The sequence below is a fragment of the Acartia tonsa genome, chromosome 8, assembly GCF_053477335.1.
Source record: "Acartia tonsa isolate MP-2025a chromosome 8, ASM5347733v1, whole genome shotgun sequence".
In the NCBI taxonomy this organism is placed as follows: domain Eukaryota; kingdom Metazoa; phylum Arthropoda; class Copepoda; order Calanoida; family Acartiidae; genus Acartia; species Acartia tonsa.
Window position 1 is genome coordinate 23,877,996 of NC_137267.1, and position 26,192 is coordinate 23,904,187.

At 35.5% G+C, this 26,192-nt stretch overlaps 1 protein-coding gene across 2 annotated transcripts in view; it reads left to right on the top strand.

The window, feature by feature from the left end:
- Window positions 1-26,192, top strand: part of didum (dilute class unconventional myosin) — a 179,350-nt gene that overhangs the window by 87,029 nt on the left and 66,129 nt on the right. For both annotated transcript variants that reach the window (XM_080169607.1, XM_080169606.1), the window contains exons 42-47: window positions 964-1,046; window positions 10,302-10,403; window positions 10,659-10,744; window positions 12,333-12,424; window positions 22,763-22,867; window positions 23,367-23,454. In XM_080169607.1, coding sequence (XP_080025733.1) covers window positions 964-1,046; window positions 10,302-10,403; window positions 10,659-10,744; window positions 12,333-12,424; window positions 22,763-22,867; window positions 23,367-23,454 — 556 coding nt within the window. The remainder of the gene's footprint in view (window positions 1-963; window positions 1,047-10,301; window positions 10,404-10,658; window positions 10,745-12,332; window positions 12,425-22,762; window positions 22,868-23,366; window positions 23,455-26,192) is intronic.

Below are 26,192 nucleotides of genomic sequence, written 5' to 3' on the forward strand. Positions count from 1 at the left end.
ATGTTAATTATTTATGTTACGATACCTACCATATGTTACGTTGAAGTCTCCTTATTTATGTTACGATACCTACCATATGTAACGTTGAAGTCTTCCAGATTTTAAGAAAATTTTCAATTTTTTGTCATTTCTTTTGGGAGGGTGGTAGTTAAATGGTAGTTAATAGTTAAAAACCTTCCCAGGACATATGAGAAACTACCCTGTTAAGGAGAACCCGATCAGTTCAGCGGTTAGCGAGATCCTCCGGTACAGACACACAGACAGACAGACAAACATCCTGTTACTTTAGTATAAGGACTAGCGGCTACGCCCCTAGAAGCCTCTAGGGGCACTCAATGTAGGAAGGGGAATAGTCGACCTCGTCCCATTTTAAATTTGAGTTTCAAAAGAGTAAAAAAAATATTTTTTTGGGGGGGGGGTGGGTGAAGACACCCTCCCAAAAAATAGTTTAAAACTTTCCTAGGACCTATAGGAAGTTTCACTGTAAAGGAGAACAATATCAATTCAGCGGTTATCAAGATCCTTTGGGACAGACAAAAAACGCTTACTACTTTATATAATAGGATTACGTTATTTTTGTCTGTAGCGAAGAAGCTCACTAACCGCTGAACCGATATGGTTCTCCTTTACAGTGTAATTTTTCATAGGTCCTGGAAAGGTTTATAGCTTTTTAAAGGGTTGGTAGCTGACTATATAAATATGTTTTTAGCTAACTGAAATAATTCGAAAAATTGCAGTTGATTTTTTAGTGATTTTGAGATGCAAAGCTTTGTAGTAATGATGGCCTTTTTATGTGCCCCCTAAATATTATTTTAGATTTTACTCCGCTTGTTTGATATATCTTATTCCTGAGTTATTAATATGGATTAGAAAACTGCACTTTCGCACTAAAAGTGAAATTTTCCTAACCAATGTAGTCTAATTATTCTTGAGGGTTTGTATTTCTATGTTTTATTTGTTAAGATCAATACTCAAGCCTTGTTGAAGAGTTGGATAGAAAGAAGGAAGAGTGCTTGAACTTGAAAACAATGGTGGCTAACTCACAGGTTAGTTGTGGGGAAATAACAATGGACGAAAAGTTGTTTTACATTCCCAAAGATGATAATCAAAATATTATCTTTTACTACTCAATATTATCGCTTAAAAATTTGGACACTATTAGTTTACAACCAACCAATTAAAATTCAATATATCATTTTTATTTTTGAGCCTTCCATTGAGGGAACTTGTTACCCTACGATACTTTAATAACTTTGTGTCATAGATTGCTTTTAAAAAGTTACCATTCTAAAATTCCTTGTCTAGTTCTACTCTTTGAACCCAAATTGCATAACTTTAGATATTTTTCTCCCTTTGGAGATTAGTAATGTGGTGCTTTTCCACAATGTGATGATCGAGCACTAACCCCCTCCCCTCTTTATTTAGAAATGAATAAAATATGCTAGTTTTTCTCTGTTTCATGTCTGCTAGGGGCCCTAACCTTGCGGAGCTAACCTGTACCCAATCCAATAAAACATAATAAGCGTAAATCTACCCCTTCCTTCCCATATTTTTTAAAATTTATTTCAAAGGGGGCGGGGGGTTCTGTACTCGACAAAGCATTTAGTTGGAAACCACCAGTAATGATTTATTCAATTATAAAATGTATTATGTATTTACCTTCTTCTATTACCAATACGTAAAACGGTAAAATCGTAATTCTTGGATATTTAGGTAAGAATTTATTTGAAATTTTACAATGAAGAAATTACTGAAATTTACTGCTAATATTTTACATAGAAGAAATTTTCCTTATATGTTAAAATTTGATTAACGAGTTCTTGATGCCTTTTGGAAAATAGAGTATAGTTATTACATTTTTTCCTACAATCTCATGTTAAAATATCTTTACAATGAATGACCTCTAAAGTATTAGTTTCCTAAAAGATTGTCAGTCTTTCTGTTATTCTGTTTGTTTCTCTGTATCACCCTTCAAACTTGGATGTTTTTGAAAACCTTTGCCCTTTTCATCCGATGTTTTGTTGCTATAGACAATTTAACTCTTATAGGGCACTACATTCTATATGATGATAAACCAAATTAACCCTTCTCTGGATTGAAATTTTCGGCTGAAAGGTTTGGATCCAGCCAATCAAAATGCAATAGGAGTTCTCAAAGTTCTGAAGCCAGCGTATAAGATAACGTGGTTATAAAACTTTGGGTACCAACTTGGTCTAAAATTTATTTTTCAATTTACAGACTAATTTTTAAAAGCGAAGCTTTTCTATAATTAGAGTTGGTCCGTACGTCCGTCCGTCCGTCCGTACGTCCGTCCGAGATAGATAGCTTTTATTTGTCAATTTAGGCATGTTAGAATTGTCCTATCGATTTCAAACTTTGCATGATGATTCCTGTAGTAGTTGGGTACGATTTAGAAAGCGTAGCAACTCTATAATCATTACCAGAATGTCCATACGTCCATTTTAAACATGTTAATTTTTCTACTTTTTTAACAACAAATTTTCTAATTATCCGTTTGATCTGATTTTTGGTATATTGATTCCTGGGACAACAAAGAACAATATTATAAGCGAAGCAACTCTATAATCAAGTCCAAAAATGTAAGTATGTCCATAAACATTATCCTGCTTCAAGCAGTTTTTCAACAAATTTACTTACAATTTTGCTTCGACTCTTATACTTTTAAATTCTGATTATTCAGTTCAGATACTATACAAATGTTAATGTCCGTTTGTCCTACCGTTTCAGTGCTTCGCTTTTATGGATGTTGTCATCCTTATTCATTAACAACTTCTTTTAAATTTTATTCATTCAAAAATTCCATATAATATTTTCAACCTTTCACTAACATAAAATACTACGTATCTGTAATTTTTACAAATATAGATTTTAATTTAAAAGTAAGTTTGCATTTTAGCGAAAACGCCATTTCAGATATTAAAAAAGAGTATTAATTCATCATTATCTATTTTAATTTTACACATTTAATGAATTAATAATTATGCTTAGAATTAAGCAAGAAATTAATCCATGCCGCCGTGAGAAGGGGATGGGCTAACCCTGCGGTGCCCTAATCAACCTTGCGGGGCTACGCAGTAACCAATTTAACCTAACCTTACTTGACCTAAAGTAATAAACAAACAAACGAACTTTAAAAAAAAACTAAAATTGAAAAGAGGGAAGGAGCTTTTGACTTCCCCCTCCACACGAAGTGCCTCTAGACGCATCTAGGGGCATAGTCGCTAGTGAATATAAATATTTGTTCCTGACTTTTGTATCATAGACTTAATACAATTTACAGCTTTTATAAATCTAATTTTATGCGCTTATTGATTTTTGTTGAAGTTTTCAAATTTTGCCCATGACTTTCCAAATATTTGACAGGTTAAAATATGGCCATATCCAATAAACAAGCATGACAACATCTATTAAAGCAAAGCTCGAAAATTAAACGGTAGAAAGAAAAGTATAGCTCTTACATTTAATAAATTAGAACCAAGTTCAACGCCCCTATCCACTTCTCCTATACTTTAAAATCGATTTAAAAAATTGGAGGGGGAGGGGGGGTTCTGTGTTCGACAAGGCTCATTGAGGGAAGCCGCCGACGCAATACGAAAACATTCTTATTAGTCCCCAAAAGAATGTTTTCAATAACCCATTCGTATTGTATTTATGTTTACTAAGAAAAGTTTCCTTTCATGTCTTATAGTTCAAACATTTTGTCTACAAGACGGTTTCATAAACACCCTGTGGTTAAAGGTAATAATCATATGGGCTGAAAAAAAAGACAAAATATAAGATCCGTGACCTCCAAGGGGAGGGGTAACTAAAGGGGTTATTACTCCCCTCCCTACAAATTTCTACAAAAGTTTTGGAAATTACCCGTCTAAAGGCAATTTCACCCTGCCCGCCCCCCTAAAAAAATTGTATCATCTCGTCTTTTCATCTTTAGACGCCTATCTAATCTATTTGTTGTATTTTGACATATTCTTCCAATTTATGCATACAATAAAGTAGTTTCATAAAGTAAGACTATTATTTTAAGTCCATATTTTAAAATGAAATGTTTTTTAGTCTATTAAAACATCTTTAAAGTTCTGGAAGCGTTTGCCATTTTGTCTAACACAAATTTCGTATTGATGATTGTTTCTTTAGAACTATCCACTTTCAACTATTCAAACTTTTCCTGAAAAGAATTAGTCCATCGGGAGGTTTATTTACTCTGGCAAAAACATATATTCTAAACTAGACAGCGGCATCTTAGGATTGTTCATTTTTTCTGAAAGTGCCTGGCTTGCACTGAAACAATCTGTTTAAAAAAATAATATTTCCCATTAAATAACCCAAGTGGTAGGTGGAACCTGATCATGCGGGGCTAATGCCTGCAAAGCTCTCACACTGCGGGGCTATCCAGCAACCAATAAACCTAACTTAAACTGTCCTAATGATATATACAATCAAATGAAAAACTACCGCCTCACCTGTCTACAATTTATTTTTAAATTTAAAACCGCCATGAAGGCTAAACTGAGTTGACCTTGCAAAGCTACTGGCGACTTGTTTAATTTGACAAAGATCAGGGTTACGGGCTGGTACATAATAACTTTCGGCTGAAGTTATTAAAATACATTACAACTGAAATCAGCAGCTTTGTTGGCGGCTGATTAGTAAGATATATTGGTATTGATTCCAAAAACGAGTAAGGTTGTCGAGCCCTATAAATATTATGATATAATAACATAGTACGTTTTGAAATATTTGATTTAGTTATATGTTATTTCATGAGAAATTTTTTGATAATATATAACCAGTGATATAGGCTATAGAGTTTTAAAGCACATGTCTGAACAAGCAGTTAAAAGGGGGGGGAGCGAAAGTGACACTTTTTGAAACCAAAACTAAAAGTCAAAGGAACTCAACTAAAAAAAGAGTTACAGGTCTGACATTTTGCATGGCAGTTGCTTTATAGGGGTACAATATGGAACTGTGAAAAAACGGCGGCGCAACCGCCGAAAACCGCCGAGAAAGGGCAAAAAAAGTTTCGGCGGGAAACAGCGGTTTTCGGCGGTTGCGCCGCCGTTTCTTCACAGTTCCATATTGTACCCCTATAAAGCAACTGCCATGCAAAATCTCAGACCTGTAACTCTTTTTTTTAGTTGAGTTCCTTTGTTGAATTTTAGTTTTGGTTACAAAAAGTGTCACTTTCGCCCCCCCCCCCCCCTTTGTATGAATTGAATGAAAAATGCTTGTATTACTTCAAGGGTTTAAATTTTTGGATATCTTGTTATTAAAACCATTGTTAATGTTTATTTAGTACCTATATTTGAAGGTAGGGCAAGTACTTTCTGTATTTGTTTTGATTTCTGTTAAATGTTTCATATAAAAGTATTTTCTCATCTGAAAAGGAGGTGTTATTTTGTATCTGTCTTTAGAAACCACAGAAACTAATTCACTGTGATGTTGTCTCAAAAGCTTATAGAATCAAGTAATATGTAATTTGGTACATTTATTGGTTTTCACCCCCTGTCCTTCTCTGATTTAAAAGAAGCTTATTGTTAATTTTTCTTACTTTCTAACTATAAAGATTTGTCGATTTTCCCACAAGTGCCTAGTCGAGTACAGAACACTAATTGAAATAAATTGAAAACATTCCATCACCCCTCCCCTTTTAAACATGACGAAACACACTAAATCTAATGATAGGATGTATTTATGAAAATAAAGTTATCTTAGACATCCAATAAAATGTATTTTGAAAAAAGACACCTGGTTAGTTCATTTCAGCGGAAAATTCAGAAATTTAATAATGTGTCATATACCATTCCCAATTATTGAATTTTTAATTAAATACTGAAAAAATAGTGCTTTAAAACATAAAGAACCTATACTTGTGATTTTAATTGCCTTTAATACTATTCAAACCACATAATTAGATGTCCTTTTTTTTTTACAAATTATTAGTCAATATACTTTTCTATTTATTATGAAGCTACAAGACACATGTTTATTTACATTAGTATAATTTATTTACACAGTACATCAGGAATATTTCCTTTTTTTTGTCACCGCTTATCTTTTCGATCACCATCTAGATTTTCCTGAATTTTTATACCATCTTAAAAGCCCCTCTTCAAATATTTAAAAAAAAGGTTTCCAATTGCACAGAAACTACATATACCTATAACTTTTTTTCTGTCTATCTCTGTCTGTCAATCATAGTTACCAAAGGGATAGGCCAGCTTTCAGGACTCAATTTTTTAGTTAATTACTGAATAAGGTAAAAATTATTTAAAAGTTTGTGAGTTTAAGCATCATTTAGTCTTTTATTTCCATCTCCACCCAACTCCTAAAATAGCATCAGTAAAATATACTCTCTCTTGGTCAAACATATTATATTATACAATTCACTGGTTATAAACAAGTTAGCTCATTCGTTGGCTTTAAACCTTGAGTATTGTTGTTAAATTTTCTATAGATTGGTTGGTTCACACTGGCTGTCTCCTAGATTTTTAGCCATCATCTTTGGAGATGTACATTAATTTAAGGGACCCATAATATCCCTGTTTTTCTTCCAAAATAAAACAACAGAACTGGGGTCCGAGAATCCACACTCCCCACTTCGGTAAGGAATGGAGGTGTGGGGGGGGGGGGGAGGTCAATGTTGGAAGAAAAACACAACATTAAATTGTAAATAACCTTAAGATGGCTTTACATAAGCCTAGTCAGCTGTCTTTTACACTATTCAGATTGAGGATGTTTTCACAAATAATCAAAATAGTGAAACCATTTTTAAATGTGCACTTTCTCCGGGAGGGAGGGGACATTGAGTTGTTTATTGCACTATTCCCCAAAGTATTATAATACCATTTTCTTTCTATTGTCTCAACAAATTCGGGGACTTTAACTAAATTTGATTGATTGGTTCATTGAGCTGAGTGTCCATTCTTTTCAACCTCTAATTGTTATCTACAGAACGGGTAATTTTGTGTTTCATGATTGGGGATGTATCAATTTATCGGCGGTGGTTTCACTCAAAACGTGCACAACCCACACCTCCTTATCCTTATTTTGAAATAAATTGTGTTAGTGTTTTACTATAGGTTAGGTTAGGTTATATATGATACAAAGACAAGTTAATTTGTTGGGGAAAGTAAATAGCTATATTTAGTATTATTATGTAAACACTTTTCTTATTTGTTTTCCCTTTTCTTTGTTCTTTGTGAAGTGGAATTTTTGTTTGTGAGAGGTTTAACCACGGATTATAAACAGATAATCTTCTAGATGGGCTGTTCTTATCATTCAGAGAATATACCATGTGTATTTTAATTAAATTAACCTGGATAGCCTCTGGAGGACAGGTACATCTTTAGGATCCATTTTAATGTACGTTCTGTATATTTTACTACGAGATCCAGAGGTTTGTAATTAACCTAGTAGAAGTCCTTACAATGCATGGTAATTAGTTGCGATTGTTTATGGGCCAAGGGCAGTCAAACAGTTCTTACTATTTTTGTCAGCCATCTGACATAGCAGCAGTAGAATTAGAAAAAATGATTTAAATTATTAAGTGATAAGCTGTGATAATAATAGTTTTGACCCAATTCGATCAATTGAATTAGTTCACAAAAATACAAAAGACTAAGATATATCTAAAATGAGTTAATTAATGTCAGTCCAATAATTAGTATTAAGCTTGCATATGTTGATTTCCTGCTTATTATTGTACAATATAATGTTGTTGATCTTATTAGCCGTATTTTTATCTAACCTCTTGATTGGATTAAGACAAGATTACTTTACACCTTCTTTATAAAAAAAAGTTTGGGTAGAGTCCAAGGATGATTTTTTACTTGCTAGAAATTAACTTACAACTTCTTTGAACACGCGCAGATTTTTAATAACTCACTCCTGTCTGTAGGTACATCTACCACAGTATCCTAGATTATTCTTTTCTATTGTTTTACCACTTGAGGACATATTTTTTGCTATTTATCTTTGATATTCTGATGACTGGCTAAAGTGGTGCATACAGGACTATCTGTGTTTTCTCTTTGTTTCGAAGTACCAACTACTTGGACGACCAAGCTTTTTATTTCAAGGGGGGGGGGGGGGTGAAATGACGGATTTCAAATGTTTGAGGGGGGGCTAATATAATGTATTTTTTTAAAATTTTGAGGTAAGTAAAATGAGGGGTTACACAGTTTGAGAGGAGGGGGGTAATCTATTGTATTTAAAAAAAATGAGGGGTTAAAATTAGTTTTTTCAAAGTTTGAGGGGGATAAACGCCCCTTTACTCTCATCCTTAGACGTCTGGTATCCTCTGTGGTCAAATTAATACCAGCATTTTCCAAACCTTAAGAATAGGACCCTGGATTTGAGTAGAATATTTCCCAGGAGTGCAAGAAACTTTTATTTTAAAACTTTTTAAAAGGATTTATTTTTTGGTGGAGAATGCAATTTACGAAGGCAAAGTTCCATGTTTTATGTTGACTGTTGTTAATTTAAGTTGACACCTTAAAAAAATAATGTTTCATCCATTATTTTATTATCAAATTGAACTTACTCTTTTTCTTCCTCTTTTCTTATGACTAAACATTTGGTCTATAACTCACTTTGTCCGTTGTCAATCTATGAATTTCTGTGTTTTTCTACGTATGTCTTTTTTTCAGGATCTTAATGATGATTTTTTTTTGTAAATTGTCAAGGGGGGGGGGGAAGTTCTGACACATTTGCGTAAACCTGGTGTATAGGCTTTATCTTTGGACTGAGAGGATAGGTTATTAGGGATAAAATCATTCTTATATGATAAATTTCCCCCAGATTTAAGCTTTTTTGGATAGGCCTCCAGGTTCCGGAGCTCCAGGCCTCCAGGTGGTCTCTGTACAGGTAAAAATTAAAAATAAGATTTTTTTTTTGAAGAGTTAGAGGTTAACTTATAAAACAAAATATGCTTCTTTTTGATTGTTATTCACATATTTGAAGAAAAAACATACATATTTTGTCTCATAAGCTGACATCTAACTCTTAAAAAAAATTTTTTTTTTTTCATTTTTACCTGTAGAGAGACCACCTGGAGGCCTGGAGCTCCGGAACCTGGAGGCCTATCCAAAAAATCTTAAATCTGGGGGAAATTCATCATATAAGAATGATTTTATCCCTAATAACCTATCCTCTCAGTCTAAAGATGAAGCCTATACACCAGGTTTACGCAAATGTGTCAGAACTTCCCCCCCCCCTTAAAGCTATGCTAAAAATATATGGTTTAAATTTACAAGGTATACCTATATTCTAATCGTGTTGACAGCATGATTTATACAAAGGCTTTCGAATTTCATAGCGCATATGCTATTTCTATAAAAATTTTGCATAGTATTTTTTTAAAACTTTTCTGTCGTCTTGACACTTAAATATTAGTTTAAATTTCATATGAAACAAACAGTTTGCAGAAGCAAAACGGCTCTATGACTCAGATTTTTTAACTATAATAGATATAGAAAAGTATAATCGGTAGACAGCTTTCTTTCTTTCTTTAAGTGCAGTGGTGAAGCTACTCTATAATTTTTAGAGTTCCCTAGTTTTGCGTTCCTCCCTCTTTTTTCACGTTGTAACTTTTAGATTTGTCTAGGTTCATGTTAGTTTTATGATATTGAAGTAAAACTTTTTCTGAACTTTTAATGGAATCCCCATAAATATAGATACAACTTATTTCTCTCTGGATTTTTTCATTCATAACCTTTTATCTATAATTGTGGTCAAGTTTGTTCCCTGGTTGAGGACCCTGTGCTGACTTTTAATTGGTTCTTTGAATATCAGCCATCAGCGTCAGAATTATTAACACAGCCAAGTCGCTACTAAAGAGCAGAAATCAATCTGCTAGCTAACGAAAAAGTTCCCCACCACTGGTACCAGAAAGAAGTCTGGGTTATACATCTATACTTATACATTAATTTATAACTTGACCTGCTATTTCCAGAGATTTTCTTTAATTCCCTATGGATGTACCTTATCTTTTATGAGTACAATAAAAAATGTATAAGTATAGAGGTATAACCCAGACACGTGCGTGTCTAAGTGGTAGAGACTTTTTTCGTCTGCTGAAAATTGTTTTCTGCTCTTTTGTAGCAACATAGTGGTGTTTATATTTCTAACCCAATTAGCTGCTCTTCAAAGACCCAACTGGAAGTCAGCATAGGGTCCACATGCCGTGGGTAGAGTTACATATAGCTCGTAACTCCCATCTATTCTTTTACTTTAATAATAGACTCCAGTGAAAATGATCATAACATTAAATATCTATTTAGAAAGCCACCCAAGGAAGCCTGGGTGCAGTGGAAGGAGAGTTGGATCCGGAGGAATTATTCCAGGCCTATGAAAGCCAGAAGAATGTTATTCAACAGTTACAGGTAATATAAAATCTAAGATAACACCTTTAAACCTTAGTTTACATTATCATGCTATAAAATGTTATATACTTTTTGATGCTTGATTTTTATTAACAAACAAATAAAATATCCCCACATCTAAACAACAACAAAAAAACCTCGAATGCAAATGAGTCATGCAGTGGACACATGCCGCAACTTTTAATGTTTAATTTATGAAATGCCGCAACTTTTAATGCTTAACTTATAAAATGATGCAACTTTTATACTTTCTAGTCTTCATTGAACGAGGAGAGAGAGAAATGCAAAGAGATAGAATCAAGTATGAAGGCAGAGGTGGAAAAACTTTCTGTTGCTAACAGGTAACAATATTTTAAACTCTCTTTTTATTGACGGGAAGATAACTTTAACTATGATTTAAAATTTTAGCGCAAAATGACAAAAAATAAATTTTAGCGTCATCAGCGATTTCTTAATCGTTTGAAAAAAGCTACGTTTTTATACTGGATTGTCGAGAATTTTATAAAAATTCAAATAGATGAAAAAATATGAAATTTTTGTTCATAGCTTTTCAATTAAAGCTATTATTCACTCAAAGAGGAGTATGCACGAACAAGAGCAAGTGATGCTAAGCACCTTCCTGCAGTGATTCTAAATGTTTTTGTGGATATTTCAAAAAATGAATAACATTTCAAAGTCTTATTCATAGAAAACCATGGTTAACTTAGTTTTTTTTAGTTAGTATAGCTATATCAAACATAACCGTAGTTTATTCACAAAAAAATATTTAGAATCACTGCTGAAAGTGCTTAGAATCACTTGCTCTCGTTCGTGCATAGTCAATATCGGTCTAAAAACATAGAAAATGCATTTTTTTTGCACTAAAACTTTGGTTCCGAGAAGTCTTTCTATGTTATATAAAGCTAAACTAGGAAAATTGCATCTATTACATATTTATTTGTACAAGATGTGCGCTTTATTAAGTTTAGGAAAAACATGGCTCTATAACCGACGTTTTTCAACTGTGCAATTAGACACTTTTAGTGTAGCCGCTAGCTTTTGCCTAAAGTATTAATAATTATGGCGGCTGCAGATTTACACTGTTTTGCACTGCGGCTGCCGAGCTCTGATGAAAAGTTTAAAAACTTAATTCCATGTTAGAATTGAAATAATTTCCCAGAAGAAAATACAAATGAAAATCATTGTAAGCAACTTGTTTCAGGGAAATGAAATATATGGTTAAGATAATATAACGTCACTATAAAGATGTTAATTATAGATATATGGTAAAGATCACGCCATTCTAAATTTGTAAAAAAAAGTAGATTTATTCCTACCCTGTTATGAAATTGAAATTATTGTTTGTCCTGAAAACGAAAAATTATATTTTGCTGAAATATGTGTTGAAAACAAAAGATTCCTGGTCTAAAGTGGCACACTGACGAGCTGTCTTAATAATGCACGTTTATTCTCTACCTAACTGACAAAAACAGCACAATAGCTACGAATAAAAGTTACTCCGCTATTCATGATATAAGTAGAAAAGTATATTTTTACTCTATATACCTTGTCGTTAAGCATGATTTTTCTTAAAGGGAGGGAAGGACTTTGGGCTGTCACCATAGTCCCCAAAGTTTTATAATAACGTTTACTTATACGTTAGCTAAGTAACTTTGGGACTATTATTATATTTAGATTGGTAGGTTCATTAAGTTGAGTGTCCTTACGTATAAACTACTAATTATAATTTACAGAATGGGTAATTCGGTGTATCTTCATTGTGGATGTTCATTTATTGGCGATTGATGTATCCCTTTAAAACCCTGCAAATTAAACATTTATGCGATCAGGTTTTGTTTTACATATTAAATAAGTCTTTTTAATACAATAATTAAACCAACAACGTAATTAAATGTCAAGTGTTCTTTTACATGTTTCATTATTTTTCAGGGAAGCGCAGCAGCTATTGCAGACAAATATGAAGAGAAACCCAGCCAGCCAAACTGAGGCAATTATGCAACACGAGCTCCAGAGGCTAACAGGTAAATAATAGGCAATCGTTCTGGCTATCTTATTATATATCTTGTTATTAGCTATTTTATTATCTATCTTCCTACTATATTTTTTTACTTGCGACTACTCCCCTAGAGGCCTCTAGGAGAACTTGAGGAGTGGAGAGTCGAATTTGATAACTCAATTTAATTTTTTTTTGGGGGGGGGATATTTTTCATTTTTTGGGGTTGTTGGGGGTGTCCCACCCCCCAAGAAAATAGTTATAAACCTTCCCGGGACCTATTAGAAGCTACCCTGTTAAGGAGAACCCGATCGGTTTCAGCGGTTAGCGAGATCCTTCGGTACAAACACACAGACAAACATCCTGTTACTTTAGTATAAGGATATTCTTGATTATCGTTTCTTATTATTATATTCTTATTTTTTTTTCCAACGGTCAGGTTAGGTTAGGTTATATTGGGTACAGGGTATCCCCGCTAGGCTAGGGCACCGTAGGCATATAAGAAAAGAGAAAATTTCTCCTTATTTTAATTTATTTCAAAACTAGACGGGGGAGGGACGGTTCAGTGGTTTTGAAGTTATAATATATCCTATAAGATACTGTAAACCGATTGCTTCAAAGTTAGATTAGAGAGATTAGTATTGTTCCTCTGCTGGTTTTAGGCTACTTGGAGAGGGGTAGATACACGCCCCATTTCCTTCAGTAAGACTAGATAACTAGACCTCTCTCCACGCACCTTGAAACATACTCCGCTTATGAATGCGGTGTAAAGCGTCCAAGCGCCCATCAGACAACCAACTCTTTGAGATGCACGACCTTTGTCTGAGAAGTCCCAACTGTGCATGGTAACGAGTTGCTCCTGTTTTGGGCCAAGGCATTCCCCCCACTCTAACTATTTACGTCGCGCATCTGACATAGTAGTAGTGGGAACCATTTTTAACGTCTTTAGTTATGACGCGGTGTCGGAACGAGATTCGAACCTATCATCTTCCCGACGACGAGCGGATGCGCTACGTGTTGAGCCACGGTCGCCGGTCTTTCCTTCAGTAAGCCTTGAAATGATTACAGTTCAAAAACGTGTTAAAAGTGAACGTGATTGGTATTTGCTTGATAGTAGAAAAATAACTCATTATCATTTTTTTTTCTAATCTAAGGGGGGGGGTTTTTAATGCAACCATCTCGTAATCAGTGATTAAATGGCACTTAGAATTCGAATTTTGATCTGAAATTTTGCATGAGTAATCCTTGGTAGGTCTATTTTCCCTAAATCGAACAAAAAGTTGGAAAAGTAACGGCTGGCGGCTGGCAGCTCAGCCGTTTAGCCGTTTTTTGCCTATTTTCAGGGCAAATCCATCATTAATTACGTAGGAATCAACTTTTAAAAACATATATTTGGTTTAATTCATGGTAAATGATAGCAATAACCATTTTTCAAATTTCTAGTTCCAGCTGCTAAACGGCTAGAACCGGCTGAAAACGGCTGGGAGCTGCCAAGAGTATAAAGTGTAGATATGGCTTGTGACGTGTCTAGGGGTAGGTTTCTATGGCTGCTGAGCTCAAAAATACTTCCAAAAATAGTGGCCGCCCATCCATATGGCAGCTGGGTAACAGCTGCAGCTCAGCTGTGAGCGGCCAAGAGTAGAATGAGTAGATATGGCTTGTGACGTGTCTAGGGGTAGGTTTTTATGGCTGCTGAGCTCAAAAATACTTCCAAAAATAGTGGCCGCCCATCCATATAGCAGCTGGGTAACAGCTGCAGCTCAGCTGGGAGCGGCCAAGAGTAGAATGAGAAGATAGGGCTTGTGACGTGTCTAGGGGTAGGTTTTTATGGGTGCTGACCTCAAAAATACTACCAAAAATAGTGGCGGCCCATCCATATGGCAGCTGGGTAACAGCTGCAGCTCAGCTGGGAGCAGCTAAGAGTAGAATGATTACATAGGGCTTGTGACGTGTCTAGGGTTAGGTTTTTATGGCTGCTGAGCTCAAAAATACTTCCAAAAATAGTGGCCGCCTATCCATATGGCGGCTGGGTAACAGCTGCAGCCCAGCTGGGAGCGGCCAAGAGTAGAATAAGTACATAGGGCTTGTGACTTGTCTATTGTTAGGTTTTTATGGGTGCTGAGCTCACAAATGCTACCAAAAATAGTATTGGTCCATCCATATTTCAGCTGGGTAACAGCTGCAGCTCAGCTGGGAGCAGCCAAGAGTAGAATGAGTAGATAGGGATTGTGACGTGTCTAGAAGTAGGTTTTTATGGGTGCTAAGCTCAAAAAACTACTAAAAATAGTGGTGGCCCATCCATATGGTTGCTGTGTAACAGCTGCAGCTGTGCAGTAAGCTATTGTTTAAGACTCAGCTGTGGGCACTTTTGGGGACTAATGAAGGATAACAAAATATTGAATATTTCAGTATTGATTTAGTTGTTAGAACAGTTACCAACAGACATAAGTAAAAGTTTAAGACATAGCTTGTGATGTGTGGGGTAAGTTTTTATGGGTGCCATTCATAGTTTTTTTTAGCTTAGCAGCCATAAAAACCTACCCCTTGACACGTCACAAGCCCTTTTACTCATTCTACTCTTGGCCACTTCCAGCTGAGCTGCAGCTGTTACCCAGCTGCCATAAAGATGGGCCGCCTCTATTTTTAGTAGTATTTTTGAGTTCAGCACCCATAAAAACCTAACCATAAACAAGTCACAATCCCTATGTACTCATTCTACTCTTAGCCGATCCCAGCTGAGCTGTAGCTATTACCCAGCCACCATATGAATGAGCCTCTAATATTTTTAGTAGTATTTTTGAGGTCAGCACCCATAAAAACCTAACCATAGACACGTCACAAGCCCTATATACTCATTCTACTCTTGGCCGCTCACAGCTGAGCTGCAGCTGTTACCCAGCTGTCATATGGATAGGCCACCACTATTTTTGGTAGTATTTTTGAGGTCAGCACCCATAAAAATTTACCCCTAGACACGTCACAAGCCCTATATACCCATTCTACTCTTGGCCGCTCCCAGCTGAGCTGCAGCTGTTACCCAGCCGCCATATGGATGGGCGGCCACTATTTTTGGTAGTATTTTTGAGCTCAGCATCCATAAAAACCTACCCTTAGACACGTCACAAGCCCTATCTACTCATTCTACTCTTGGCCGCTCCCAGCTGAGCGGCAGCTGTTACCCAGCTGCCATATGGATGGGCGGCCAATATTTTTGGAAGTATTTTTGAGCTCAGCAGCCATAAAAACCTACCCCTAGACACGTCACAAGCCATATCTACTCATTCTACTCTTGGCCGCTCCCAGCTGAGCTGCAGCTGTTACCCAGCTGCCATATGGATGGGCGGCCACTATTTTTGGTAGTATTTTTGAGCTCAGCAGCCATAAAAACCTACCCCTAGACACGTCACAAGCCATATCTACACTTTATACTCTTGGCAGCTCCCAGCCGTTTTCAGTCGGTTCTAGCCGTTTAGCAGCTGGAACTAGAAATTTGAAAAATGGTTATTGCTATCATTTACCATGAATTAAACCAAAAATATGTCTTTGAAAGTTGATTCCTATGTAATTATTGATGAATTTGCCCTGAAAATAGGCAAAAAACGGCTAAACGGCTAAGCTGCCAGCCGCCAGCCGTTACTTTTCCAACTTTTTGTTCGATTTAGGGAAAATAGACCTACCAAGGATTACTCATGCAAAATTTCAGATCGAAATTCGAATTCTAAGTGCCATTTAATCACTGATTACGAGATGGTTGCATTAAAAACCCCCCCCTTAATTTGGTTGTTACAAAGTAACTTATTGAGTTTGTATGCCTTTTATAACCCGCGACCGTTGCTCAACACGTAGCGCACCCGCTCGTCGTCGGGAAGGTAATAGGTTAGAATCTCGGTCCGACACCGCGTCATAACTAAAGACATTAAAAATGGTTCCCACTGCTGCTATGTCAGATGAGCGACGTAAATAGTTAGAGTAGGGTGAATGCCTTGGCCCTAAACAGACGCAACTTGTTGCCATGCACAGTTGAGACTTTTCAGACAAGTTGTCTGAGTTGGTTGTCTGATGGGCGAACGAACGCTTTACACCGCAATCATAAGCGGAGTATGTTTCAAGGTGCGTAGAGAGGTCTAGTACCCGATGCGACACCAAGCCCACTAGAGTCATTAACATCATCATTGTATGCCTTTTATACATGTTTAATAATTGTTTTTTTTTTATCTATTTAACCGCGAATACAAAATTGTTTAACGGTGTCTCATAATTTGCTTGCTACTGCCTCCATAGCATCTGAGGGCTCCGTATTCTAAGTGGTAAGTAAGAAGTTTGCAAAAACACCATCACATGACTTAATTATATAACATTAAAGCCTAAAACTGTCCTAAGACCTATATGAAGCTTCCCCAAAATGAAGATATTCAATTAGTTCAGTAGAAAATAAAAACTAAAGATTCAGACTAAAAAACCTTACTATTTTATTTGAAAGTATATGGGCCTTAAGGACCACCTAATGACGCCGATGACAAACTCAAATGTACTCAATACTTACTGTACATAAAAGTTAAATTATCGTGTGGTAAACATTTTTTTCTAATGGTAATCCTATTATATAAAGTAGTAAGTGTTTTTGGTCTGTCCCGAATGATCTCGCTAACCGCTGAACCGATATTTCTCTCCTTTACAGTGAAGCTTCTTATAGGCCCTGGGAAGGTTTTAAACTATTTTTTGGGAGGGTGTCTTCACCCCCCTCCCCCCCAAAAAATATTTTTTTACTCTTTTGAAACTCTAATTTCAAATGGGATGAGGTCGACTTTTGCCCTTAATACCTTAAATGCCCCTAGAGGCTTCTAGGGGCGTAGCCGCTAGTAATTTTATAAACAGATTTGTTGATTTAATTGAAATGTTATTATGAAAAACGTGGTGCTAATGATGTTTTGATAAAAATATGATAATTTTAATTAAATTTAGGTTAGGATACTTAGTGCTCGAACATTAGGATGTTTCAAAAGGCATGTAAGAATTTTCCAATCGATTTCAAACTTGGCACGATGATTCCTGTAACAGTTTGGTACAATTTAAAAGCATAGCAACTTTGTTGTATATAATCAGAAAGTCAGTATGTCTATAAAAACATTTGACGATTGGCCACTATGGTATGAGCGAAGTATCTCTATATGCAAGTCTTTATATGCAAGTATATCGGAATATATTTTATATAAAAATATCAGGGTTCGGAAGCCGCGCCTCAGCCGCGGATAAGCCTCAGTTTTAAACCTGGTTGTGAGCAGAAAAAAAAATTTCAGAAAGAAGGATTGTCTGCTAAAGAGCAGTTTTAAACATCCAGCTGAATTTTATAATGATAAAATGAAGATTTCACTGAGGCTTACACGCGGCTTACGCGCGGCTTCCGAACCCTGCAAAATATGGTGATTCCTATTTTATAAGCACAATTTTCTGAAGATAAGTTTTTTATTTTTTGTGCAGTATTATTAATAAATTTTTAGAAGGGAAGCTTTTCTATAATTAGGGTCATACAGTCCGTTTGTCGGTCCGTCCGTAACAGTTAGCTTTTCTTGTCAATTTAGACATGTTAGAATTGTTCTAACGATTTCAAACTTTAGCATGGCGATTCCTGTAGTAGAAACGTACGATTTAGAAAGCGTAGCAAATGTTACTCTATAATCATTACCAGAATGTTTATTTAAAATACGTAGATTTTTAACCTTTTTGATAACAAAGTTTTCTGTTTCAGAGCTTCGCTTTTATGGATGTTGTCATCCTTGTTATATTAGAATCCTTGAGGTCCTTAGTTTTTGTGTTAATGGGTGTCCATTTTTAATAAGCAAATCAATCGAACAACTTGATTATAGAGAAGCATCAATTAAAACATTGTGGGTTATCCTCCTAGGAATCGTTTATCTAAAAAATCAAGTTCATATAAACCTGTAGACATAAGGCTATTGTCAAATGACATACAAAGACTATTTGGTAATGATTATAGGGTTCCTACGCTTTCAGATTTGTACCTATCAGTAACAGGACTCATCATGCAAAGTTTAACAGGCCTTACTTTACAGTCAAAGTTCTCCGTTACTTACTGATGAACTGACATATACAACTTAAGTGTATAAAATTTTACTGAAAAGAACTACAATATAATTATTAATTAGTTGAAAACTTATGCAATTATAAGTTTTGGAAAAATTCGAGAATAATTCTTTTTTCAGTACAATATTAATTACCAGTTTCTACAAAAAAAAGATTATCACCAGTTTTGTAATAGGTACAGTTTAATAATTTATTTAGTTCAAAAACAAAATCTAAGGATGATAAAATTAAAATCCACAAAAGTGAAGCTTATAAATGAGACAAAAAAGTTAAAATATAGGATGTTCTTTTTATGTACAAACATGCCTTAATATACAAATATGTAAATAACATTCAAAAAGATGCATATTGTGTTTTATAATTTGACTTCTATCTCTTCAAACAAATTTTTTTTACCTGTCCAGCAGTGTATTGTAGCCGGAGCCGGAGCCGGGAGCCGGAAGCAGCAACATTTTTGGTGGAGCCGGAGCCGGATCCGGAGCCGTATTTTTTTGTTAAAAACGGCTCAGGCTCCAGATTAGCTAAAAGTGATTTTTTAAAGTAATAATATAATTTGGCAACGGTCTATTTCCATATGATAAACTGAAAAACTTTTGTTACTTAACAAATAGACACACATCCTTCTACTTTTATATAGCTTTAATCAAATAAAAGCAAAATATTTTATATTTATTTATTTTATTTTATCAATTTCAATAATGAAAAAAAATTGATATTTTAATTTTAAGGTAGGAGCCGGAGCCGGAGCTGTATTTTCATATACGGGTCCGCGGAGCCGGAGCCGCATCAAATTAAACGGCTCCGACACCCTGCGTCCAGAGACAACCTGGAGGCCTGCTGCACCTGAACCTGGAGGCCAAATTCAAACTTGTTTTTAAAAAATAGGAAAAATACATCCGAAAATGAAACTTTTTTGTGAAATAATCTAATTTCTCCCTGTCACTGTTTACGCAAAAGTGTCTGAACTTATCCTCCCCCCCTTTGTCTTAATTGCCCCCTCCCCCCATGAAATGTTAACGAACAAACCCATAAATGTAGAAAAGTATAATCTTTTTATAATAAAATTAATTATGTAAATAAAATCCAAAGGCGTATAAATTTTAACTAACCTTCGTTATATAAAAGTATAGTTTACATGATTTTATAAGCATAGCTGCTCCATAAGTAGATACTTTTTTCATTGATATCCTTTCCCTCAGAGATCTCACAATGGACGGTCAATTACAATTGAGAAAATTTTGTAGATAGAAAATTAATGGTGGTAATGAACAATTCCAGATTTAATAAGAGTACCAAAAGTTTTTACGGTGTCGGAATATTATACAGTCCGATGTCAATACCAGATTTTCCTTCATTTTACAGGCAGCTTAATGTTTGTGAACGGAAAGGCGGCGTGGGTAAACATACATTTTTTCTATCATTCCTTTCCTACTAAAATCTCTCTTAATTCAGAATGTGCTGGCCTGTTGGATTTGATTATCGAACTCCCCCCCCCCCCCCCCCAGCATTGTTTACTTGATTCCAGGTCCCTTGTCCATATCAATACACTTGAATTTTTAAAAAAGTTTCTCGCTATGTACTGTACTTTTCTTGTTTCCTTCTTTTATACAATTTTATTTTTACAAAACATACCTAAATGTTTTTGTTATTGAAATATATTATTTTTTTTCTGGTAATTTTAATCAGATAAAAAATATTTTGCGTCATCGAAAATTTGTAGGAAATGTTATGTACTGTATCATAATACATATCCCGGAACATATATGAAGCTTTCCACAAACTTAATCGTTTCTTTATAGTTATTGAAATTTCATGATTCAAACAAAAATAACCTTAATACTTTTGAAGTGGGGTGTGGGGGTGGGTATAAGTGCTCTACACACACTTTGTGGGAATGCACCAATTTTTTTCTCTTTTTTATTTCAATAATACTTTTGATGTAAAGAAATAATTTTATATAAGAAAATGATAGATATTGTCAGTACAGGGTATTCTTTTTTGTTATTTATTTTTTTTTTCAAAGAGGAATAAAAGCTGTATATTAAAGCTATATATATAGCAGTTACGCCCCTAGAGACTTCTGGGGGCACATAAGGTGGAGGGGGGGAAATAACGTCAACCCCTCATATTTTTAATTTTGATTTAAAAGAAAAAGTTAACAGCTGTGTGTATGAGTAGTTATAGCTACACACACACACTCCGGTGCAGTGTTGTATGAACACTTACTATCACAGTGTATGAGTAGTTATGGGTACAACCACACGCTCCGGTGCAGTGTTGTATGAACACTTACTATCACAGTGTGTAAGTAGTTATGGCTACACACACACACACACACTCCGGTGCAGTGTTGTATGAACACTTACTATCACAGTGTGTAAGTAGTTATGGCTACACACACACACTCCGGTGCAGTGTTGTATGAACACTTACTATCACAGTGTATGAGTAGTTATGGGTACAACCACACACTCCGGTGCAGTGTTGTATGAACACTTACTATCACAGTATATGAGTAGTTATGGGTACAACCACACGCTCCGGTGCAGTGTTGTATGAACACTTACTATCACAGTGTATGAGTAGTTATGGGTACAACCACACGCTCCGGTGCAGTGTTGTATGAACACTTACTATCACAGTGTATGAGTAGTTATGGCTACACACACACACTCCGGTGCAGTGTTGTATGAACACTTACTATCACAGTGTATGAGTAGTTATGGGTACAACCACACGCTCCGGTGCAGTGTTGTATGAACACTTACTATCACAGTGTGTAAGTAGTTATGGCTACACACACACACACACACTCCGGTGCAGTGTTGTATGAACACTTACTATCACAGTGTGTAAGTAGTTATGGCTACACACACACACTCCGGTGCAGTGTTGTATGAACACTTACTATCACAGTGTATGAGTAGTTATGGGTACAACCACACACTCCGGTGCAGTGTTGTATGAACACTTACTATCACAGTGTATGAGTAGTTATGGGTACAACCACACGCTCCGGTGCAGTGTTGTATGAACACTTACTATCACAGTGTATGAGTAGTTATGGGTACAACCACACGCTCCGGTGCAGTGTTGTATGAACACTTACTATCACAGTGTATGAGTAGTTATGGCTACACACACACACTCCGGTGCAGTGTTGTATGAACACTTACTATCACAGTGTATGAGTAGTTATGGGTACAACCACACGCTCCGGTGCAGTGTTGTATGAACACTTACTATCACAGTGTGTGAGTAGTTATGGGTACAACCACACACTTCGGTGCAGTGTTGTATGAACACTTACTATCACAGTGTGTGAATAGTTATGGGTTCACACACACACTCCGGTGCAGTGTTGTATGAACACTTACTATCACAGTGTGTGAGTAGTTATGGCTACACACACACACTCCGGTGCAGTGTTGTATGAACACTTACTATCACAGTGTATGCGTAGTTATGGGTACAACCACACACTCCGGTGCAGTGTTGTATGAACACTTACTATCACAGTGTGTGAGTAGTTATGGCTACACACACACGCTCCGGTGCAGTGTTGTATGAACACTTACTATCACAGTGTGTGAGTAGTTATGGCTACACACACACGCTCCGGTGCAGTGTTGTATGAACACTTCTTTTTAATTACACTGGTACTCAATATCAAATATGAGAACTCATTATTCTAGTTTTCTTAGCTGGTGTGCATTTACTTCCGCAGATATTTATCACATTTTCTTGAGTCAGATATCTTGACGGTTAAGACAATGGACAATAAATAAATGTAAACCCCTAATTGCTAGAAACAAAATTACCTCTTTTGTGCCTTACTGTTATAGCAGCTATTTTAACCAAAGTTTTTAATCAAACAACTGAAAGATAATGAAAATATGTTTCATTTGCAAACTAATGATACAGACAGAGGGCTATTCTAAGAGTTTTAGGCTACCAAGCATTGAATACTTTACCATCTATCTAAACTCATTCAATATCTATTATAGAACTATCCAATAAATCTATAGTAAATATGTATAATCAGACAACTACCTGGATCCCACTGTTAAGGACCTTTTTCGTCAGCTAGCAAATTGTTTTCTGCTCTTTTGTAGCGACTTGGCTGTGTTAGTATTCCCTACAATTTTGGTTTATTTTCAAAGACCCAACTTAAGGTCGACAAAAGGTCCTTGAAAAGAGAATATACAGTTATTTAACCCCTTCCCCCTCGAGTGTTTATCCTATTTATCTGATATAATTCTAGGCGAGAACTTCGATCTTCTGGAGAAGATAGAGAATTTAAATGATCAACTGAAGAGATTGAAGAAACAGCTCAAGATTTACATGAAGAAACTGGAGGATGGAGGAGGTAAGGATATTTAGTTCCTTTCATTTTAAACTTTATAGCAAGATTATCTAGTGCTGATTCCTAGAACAATGAGTCATAATCTTATTATTTATTAAATATTTAAAGATATAAAAAAATAACAGTTCCTTCCTCAAAGAAAATACGGGAAGATGTAATTTAGTCATTTTACTTATTTAACGTAGTAATTTACTCTGAAGCTATTGATGATATTAACATAACTTTTTTTTGTGGGGGGGGGGGGGAGTTTCCAAATTTCCGAGTAAATTTACCACATCTTGAAGTATACATTTAAGCGTGAGTGAAAGAGTTGTTGACTATTTATTAGGAGCCTCAATTACTTAGCTAATCGATCCCATCTTCTTCAATGACCATGCATTGACCAATAATTGATGACTAAATTAGCTACTTAAATTGACAACAAAATTGCCTTGTCACAAGATTTATGTAATCAATATCCGTTCTAGTATTGCAAGACCCTATTTAAGTAAAATTTTTGTAGGAAGTTTATCCGATACAGAGGAGTGTGTTGAACAGGACTCCAGATCAGACAATGGAGAAACTGACGCCAGCTTGGTCGTTATCACCAGGTAAGCTGTGCCTGTTTATGGGCCGAGACATTCTCACTTAGTTTATTACATTGTAGAGGCTTTTTACCGTCTTCATTGAGTATTATTAGAGTTAAAGCTAGGTAGATGCATTATCGAGATGCTAATTTATAGTTACATTGAGTATTCAATAAATTCTTCCTATAGCATCACAAATAACATAGATTCAATAGTTGATACTTGTCATATATAACCCCAGTATACCTATAATAGTGATATTCAAAAAAGAATTATTTACATAACATTGAGCTCTATCCGGAAAAAATGCCTTGCTATGCTTATCATCTCTTTACGTGAAAACAAAAGTTATCAACACATAAAAAGCTCAATATTTGGGCAAAGTTTTTTAATTTAGGAAAGCTTAATTTATGTATGCTTACTGCAATGGATCCAAAAATTCAAAATGTTTTCTTAATATTTTGCCACAAATTTAAATAACTCGAATCAATTTTACACACATCAAAAGAAAATATTCAACTGAAAAATTGTCTTTTTTATGAAATTTTAGTGACCAAACAGAGCTTTTACTTTTGTGTACTGTACTGTACTGTACTGTAAAGCAGTTTTACAAATAATTGCATGTCTATGTGGGGGAGACTTTTTTCGTCTGCTAGAAAATTGCTTGACTTGGCTGTGTTAATATTTTCGACGATATTGGGTGATATTCAAAGACCCAATTGAAAGTCGACAAAGATTGAATTTCAAGGTGTCTAGCTATTTTGCCAAGACAAATTCCTGTACATAAGTTTCCTAATTAAGTCAATTTTAGCTATGCAATGCCATAACAAATTATTAACAAGTATGAAAACATGCGTAGAATTCACCAGGGATAGAGAGAGGATATGACAAATAAGGTTAAATTATGTATCTCCGGTAAATTCTTTTTCAAATACTCTTTTGGTAGATTAATATTAATGAAGGAAATAAGTTTTTTAAATTGTCCAATTTTTAAGCTTACTAATATCAGAACGAGTTTATCACTTACATTTGTTATCTTTGAAAATCACAGTGAGGAAGGAAACATTTAGTTGTGAATTACACTGGTACCTAAAGTTTTATAACCACATTATCCTATTCGTTTGCTAAATAACTTAAGATACTTTTTTGAGTTTTATTTTATTTCCAAACTTTTTAACCAGTAATTTTTATGTACATAGGAGGTAAATTTATTGTCTATTGTCTTATCCCTTAAGATTCCTTGGGTAATTAGAAATAAAGGGGGGGGGGGTAAAATGTGGTGACTCGTGCCACGACATACCAGCAATTTTATTTTGGGTGCTACTCCCTTAGTTTTAGAGATAATTGGATAAAATCTTTTGGGCTGGGTCAGTAATTACCCCAACTAGAGGTATCTTTCAAAAAAAAACGGCGGCGGGACCGCCGCTCCCGCCGCCCGCCGCCGTTTTCCGCCGCCACCAAAAAATTTTTTTTTTTGCATTTCTCGCCGAATTAGGCAATTTGGAATCATTTGAGACCATGTTATTTTTTTCAAAAATTTTTCCCCTTACAAGCAACCCTGCGGGGGGACTTGGTCATTTTTTTCAAATTCTCGTATATCAAGGTATATCTTAAATACAGTACTTCTCCTGTGATTTTGAAGATATTGAAACAAAATCTTTTTAGGTTGGTAAGTAAAAAATATTTGAATTAAGAAAACGGCGGCGGGACCGCCGCTCCCGCCGTCCGCCGCCGTTTTCCGCCGCCACCAAAAAATTTTTTTTTTGCATTTCTCGCCGAATTAGGCAATTTGGAATCATTTGAGACCATGTTATTTTTTTCAAAAATTTTTCCCCTTACAAGCAACCCTGCGGGGGGACTTGGTCATTTTTTTCAAATTCTCGTATATTAAGGTATATCTTAAATACAGTACTTCTCCTGTGATTTTGAAGATATTGAAACAAAATCTTTTTAGGTTGGTAAGTAAAAAATATTTGAATTAAGAAAACGGCGGTGGGACCTTCGCTCCCGCCGCTCGCCGCCGTTTTCCGCCGCCAACAAAAAAATTTTTTTTTTGCATTTCTCGCCGAATTAGGCAATCATTTGAGACCATGTTATTTTTTTCAAAAATTTTTCCCCTTACAAGCAGCCCTGCGGGGGGACTTTGTCATTTTTTTCAAATTCTCGTATATCAAGGTATATCTTAAATTCAGTACTTCTCCTGTGCTTTTGAAGATATTGGAACAAAATCTTTTTTGATGGGTCAGTAATAAATATTTGCGAGAAATGCAAAAAAAAAAAAATTTTGTTGGCGGCATAAAACGGCGGCGGACGGCGGGATCGGCGGTCCCGCCGCCGTTTTCTTAATTCAAATATTTTTTACTTACCAACCTAAAAAGATTTTGTTTCAATATCTTCAAAATCACAGGAGAAGTACTGTATTTAAGATATACCTTGTAGTCCCCCCGCAGGGCTGCTTGTAGGGGAAAAATTTTTGAAAAAAATAACATGGTCTCAAATGATTCCAAATTGTCTAATTCGGCGAGAAATGCAAAAAAAAATTTTTTTTGTTGGCGGCGGAAAACGGCGGCGAGCGGCGGGAGCGGCGGTCCCGCCGCCGTTTTCTTAATTCAAATATTTTTTACTTACCAACCTAAAAAGATTTTGTTTCAATATCTTCAAAATCACAGGAGAAGTACTGTATTTAAGATATACCTTGATATACGAGAATTTGAAAAAAATGACTAAGTCCCCCCGCAGGGTTGCTTGTAAGGGGAAAAATT